The sequence below is a fragment of the Nanorana parkeri genome, unplaced genomic scaffold (assembly GCF_000935625.1).
Source record: "Nanorana parkeri isolate BGI_ZX_2015 unplaced genomic scaffold, ASM93562v1 scaffold2907, whole genome shotgun sequence".
Taxonomy (NCBI): Eukaryota; Metazoa; Chordata; class Amphibia; order Anura; family Dicroglossidae; genus Nanorana; species Nanorana parkeri.
In genome coordinates, this window is record NW_017309175.1 from 5,529 (window position 1) to 10,782 (window position 5,254).

At 51.0% G+C, this 5,254-nt stretch overlaps 1 protein-coding gene across 1 annotated transcript in view; it reads right to left on the reverse strand.

Moving 5' to 3' along the window:
- TMEM14C (transmembrane protein 14C) overlaps positions 1 to 5,254 on the reverse strand; it is a gene marked incomplete at its 3' end in the record, with an annotated part of 7,218 nt that overhangs the window by 856 nt on the left and 1,108 nt on the right. Inside the window, exons 2-3 of the mRNA XM_018574375.1 lie at positions 2,415 to 2,491; positions 628 to 729 (exon numbers count right to left, since the gene is read on the reverse strand). Coding sequence (XP_018429877.1) covers positions 628 to 729; positions 2,415 to 2,490 — 178 coding nt within the window. The remainder of the gene's footprint in view (positions 1 to 627; positions 730 to 2,414; positions 2,492 to 5,254) is intronic.

Sequence of the window (5,254 nt, forward strand, 5' to 3'; positions counted from 1 at the left end):
GCCACCTCCCCCAACAAACACACAACTACCATTACCAACAACAACACAACCACCGACACTGCCACCTCCCCCAACAACAACACAACTACCATCACCAACACAACTACCATCACCAACACAACTACCATCACCAACAACAAACACAACTACCATCACCAACAACACAACAAACACCTCCCCCAACATAAGCACCAAAACCAACAACACAACCACCAACAACACCGTCACCTCCCCAAACAACACACCAACACCACCACAACCTCCCTCAACACCACTAACACCAACACCTCCCCCACCAACAACAACAACACAGCCCCCACCAACACAACCACCAACACTGCCACCTCCCCCATTACCAACAACAACACAACCACCACTGCCACCTCCCACAACACAACCAACACCTCCCCCAACATAAGCACCAAAACCAACAACACAACCACCACCAACAACAACACAACCACCAACGCCTCCTCCCCCATCAACACCACCAACAACACCGCCACCTCCCCAAACAACACACCACCAACAAGAACACAAACAACAACACTACCACCTCCCTCAACACCACTAACACCAACACCTCCCCCACCAACATCAACACAACCACCACCATCAACAACTTACTCAGTGAAATTAAAACATTTTTGGAATCCTGAGACATCTGGTAGGCCCCCAGACCAGCTAGACCTCCAAAAAGTAGGCCAGCAGCGAGTGATGGAACACTACCTAAAAACAAAATTTGACAAAAGAAAAAAAAAAAGTGAAATGTACAACCAGGTACACTGCAGTCCATGACAGATATAAGAAGACATATTTTACGGTTTTCTAAGACAATGACATAGTACATAGTGTGTGTAACACAGAGCAGCATCGGACTATCAGATTGCGGCAACACACCGCCCGGCCAAAAAAGTCACACACTCTAATATTTCATTGGACCGCCTTTAGCTTTGATTACGTCACACATTCGCCGCGGCATCGTTTCCATAACCTTATACAATGTCACAACGTTTATTTCCATCCAGAGCTGGATTCATTTTTCACCAGGATCTTGTAGTGATGATGGGAGAGTCGGGGCGCTGTGTAAAGTCTTCTCCAGCACATCCCAAAGATTCTCCATGGGGTCCAGGTCTGGACTCTGTGGTGGCCAATCCATGTGTGACAATGACGTCTCATGCTCCCTGAACCACTCTTTCACAATCTGAGCCCGATGAGTCCCGGCATTGTCATCTGGGAATATGCCCAATGTGCCATCAGGGAAGAAGAAAGCCATTGATGGGAAATCTAATCATTCCGTATATTCAGGTGGCAGCTGACATTATTGGGCACATAATGTTGCTGAACCTAGACCTGACCAACTGCAGCCACCCCAGATCATAAACACTTGCCCCACAGGCTGGGGCCCCAGCAGTGCCGCCAGTGTTCTGATCTCGAACCAGCCGGAAGTGACAGCACGTCACTTCCGGTCAGTCCGGCGGCAGAGGAGGCCAGGCACCAGCAGCAGAGAGAGGCAGCCCCGACCAGCCTACCTGAGACCCCTGCAGAGCCCACCATAGAGTCTCAAATGGGCTGCGCGGCATCTACGGTGTGTTCTTCAGCAGCACTCTCAGGTATGTATGGGATCTCAGGTGGGTCCCGAGTCCGGCGTGTCACTAAGCCCAGAGTCCGGCGGGTCACTAAGCCCAGAGTCTCGGCCAGGCCTAAAGCTGTGTAAGGGGCCCCAAAATTTCTGATGGCTGCCCTGCCCCCATCACTCTGGAACAGGGTAAATCTGGGCAGATCACATGACCTTTTTCCATTGCTCCAGAGTCCAATCTTTATTCCCCCGAGCAAATTGAAGCCGTTTTTTTCTGATGAGCCTCACTGACCGCCCAGCTGTCCTAGCAACCAATCACTGCAGAGGAGGACCCCCGATGTCACTGGTTGCTAGGAAGCCAGCGGTCCTAGCAACCAAGGACTGAATGGAAACACGTCCGATTGCTGACCTGCACTGGGCTATGGCTTGCAATGGACACACCAGCCTTGGAGGTCAGTGCAGCCACTGTCACCATGCTGAACCACCACAGTCCAAGGGCCGGATACCACCAGCAGGCCGGAAAGTGCACTATAGTAATATCAGGTCACTAATAGGGATGTCCCGATACCAATGCTAGCATCGGAATCGGGCCCGATACAGGGCATTTTGACAAGTACTTGTACTTGTCAAAATGCCCCGATGCCTAGCGCCGAAGCTTGCGCTATGTTTTCTTTTTTTCCTTCTTACTTACCTCGCCGAGCGTCGCTGCTGCTCCGGTGAATATAGAGAACGATGCGTGACATTTCTCTTGTTCTTTGTGTTTATTTGAACTACAGAACAGCCGACGGTCACATTACTGATGTTGTCACCACAACTCTCGGACTCGGGAACTTACCTGCTTTCACATAGCCGATAACACCTCCGGTGGTGACCAGAGCCGCATATCCGAAACCAAACCATTCCACACCCATCCTAAAAAAACACAAAGCATCATTGCAGTAAACAATTGGTCCTGAATGCAATCAGAATGCGCCTGAAGGTCTGTTGTATTTACCCGCCAACACCGGCAGGGGGAGGGGCTAATGTACGTGTGGTATGGAGTTCAGGTGATCTCTACATAGGTCGTCATCATTGATGATAATGAAATTCAGGGGTGCAGGATTCCTATTGCCCGATGCCAGGGACATGCAGTTCCGGGTGCTGGGTAGGTCACCCCCACCGTAGTTTTCGGGGTCCCCCACTCTTCTGGGTCCCTGGCAATGATTTCAGGATGGAGAGTGAGGAGGAGACTGGAGAATATCCGTTCTCCGATCTGCTCTGTGCGATTAATGAGACAGGAGAGCCGTACCTGCAGCGCTTCCCGTCTCAGCCGCCCAGGAGATCGCGCAAAATGCTGCACTCCATCTTCTGCAGGGCAGGCTCCACGAAGAGAAGCGAAGTCACCTCCAAACGCCATCACGTAGGGGGCTTGTTAGCTCCCACTGCGTGATAGCAATAAAGTTAGGCAAAAAAATAAACGAGTGAAAAAGTAAAAAAAATAATTAAAAAAAAAAAAAACTTAAAAATTGATTAAAAAAATTAAATAAAAAACGAAAAATACAAAAAATTGAAAAAAAAAGTGAAAAAAAAAATTAATAACAAAAAAGTGATAAAAACCAACCCACCGCCCCCCTGCCATCTGCACGCGGCTAAACACACGCGTCGGGAATTTTGTGTGTGCTGCCCCCATTCCAACACGCACAAAGTAGATTAACCCTTTCCCTGCCACCGGCGTATGTCATACGGCGGAACACAACCGTTTCCACAGAGCCGTAGCGAGCTCCTTTTGTGCCCGAGGCAAGAATGGAAAGTTGTGCCCCCCGTCCCCCCCCAGACGTGTGCGGTATGCGATGCCATACGCCCCCCTCCAGAATGGAGGCGCACATAGTAATATGTGTCCGTGAGTGTGTGCGTGTGTGTGCGTGTGCGTGTGTGTGTGTGTGTGTGTGTGTGTGGTAGGGGGGGTTGGCTTTTTTTATACATTTTTATTATTTACTTTTACTGTTTGGGCTTTGGGGAAATATTAAGGGTCTAAACAGACACCTGAAACTTCCCTTTTGAAATACAAAAAGAGATTGAAGACACGGAGTCCTCTGCAGGATACCGGTGGGGGCAGAACAGCGTGGTTCCGAGGAAAAGCTGGTGCCCCTGTTGCCAATGGCACCCTGTGCTCGCCATGGCAACAGGGGTGAGAGGGAGCAGTCAGGCCGGCCCTGGCTAGAGATTGAAGACACGGAGTCCTCTGCCGATACAGGTGGGGGGAGAGCAGCGGGGATCCGAGGAAAAGCTGGAGCCTGTGCCGCTCCTCTTCTCCCCCCGATGCGCCACGGTTGGGTTAGCCGCCTGGTGCCCCTGTTGCCAATGGCACCCTGTGCTCGCCATGGCAACGGGGGTGAGAGGGAGCAGTTAGGCCGGCCCTGGCTGCGCCCCCTCTCAGCTGTGCCTCAATCGCCCCATGGTAGCTACAGCCCTGCGTTTCCAGCTGGCCACCTCATAAGCCTTACGTCAGTGGCTTTTCCCCTTCCTCTAAAAGCTGATGAGACACCCCTTATCTTCCCGGGCTCCACTGCCCCTCCTGCGGGGGCTGGGACCAGCATCCCAGGTGTCAGTGGGTATAGGGGGGAGAGAGCCAACATCCATTTTATTGCACATGGTGGATGCGTCTGATGTCCAAATTAAACAAATAATGGATTTGAACGTATCCGTATATTTGACAATGAAAATTCAGATGCGTCCGAATTTTGCCCGAATGTCGCGTTATTAATGTTGTGAAACTTGAAAATAAATTTTAAAAAAAAACAGCATGCAGCCCCCACGCAGCCGGGCGGATCTCGACATCGATGTCGGGATCCGCTTCAGCTGCGGCGTCTCAGTATACCGCGAGCTGTAGCAATGGGGCTCTGTCCGTCGCGGGTCGTGCGTCGCTACAGCAGGACCCTTTTTGGAGTGGATTTTGCCGCGATTCTAGTTTGCTCAATGCAACCATTTGCGCTTCAAACCGCGCAAAATGCAAATCGCGCAACAAACACGCGATTTGCGAATCGCTCAGTGTAAATGGGGCCTTAGGAGAACTATGGGGAAAAGCCCTGAACACATAGTTCTCCTTTAAAGAAGGCACCCAGATTCCTATAAGCCCCCCTACCTGCAGACCACCCCACACATCCACCGGGCCAGGGTTGTGGGAAGAGGCCCTTGTCGATATCGACATGGGGTCCCCCCTGACAAAGCACCCCCCTCATATTGAGGGCATGTGGCCCGGTATGGTGCAGAATTTTCACTGGTAAGGTATTTGCATCCGTTTTTGGCATGGGGCCCCCCCTAAAATTTCTACCAGACCTAAAGGGTCTGGTATAAATGAGGGGGGGCCGCATGCTTTTTTTTTTCTTCATTATTAAATGACATTATGACAAAATGCACGCTCGCCCCCCTTCACTGCTCTGCCAGGCTGCTGCTCATATCATGGGTCTGGTAGGGGATTTTAAAGGGTGTTGGGTTCCCCCCTAAAATTCCTACCAGACCTAAAGGGGTTGATATAAAACCCATGCTGGGTTTTTTTTTTCCTTCATCATTAATGACATTTGGACAAAACGCACGCTCGCCCCCCTTCAGTGCTCTGCCAGGCTGCTGCTCAGATCAAGGGTCTGAAGGGGCATTGACCTCTCCCCCCCCCTAAAATTCTTACCACACGTACGGGGG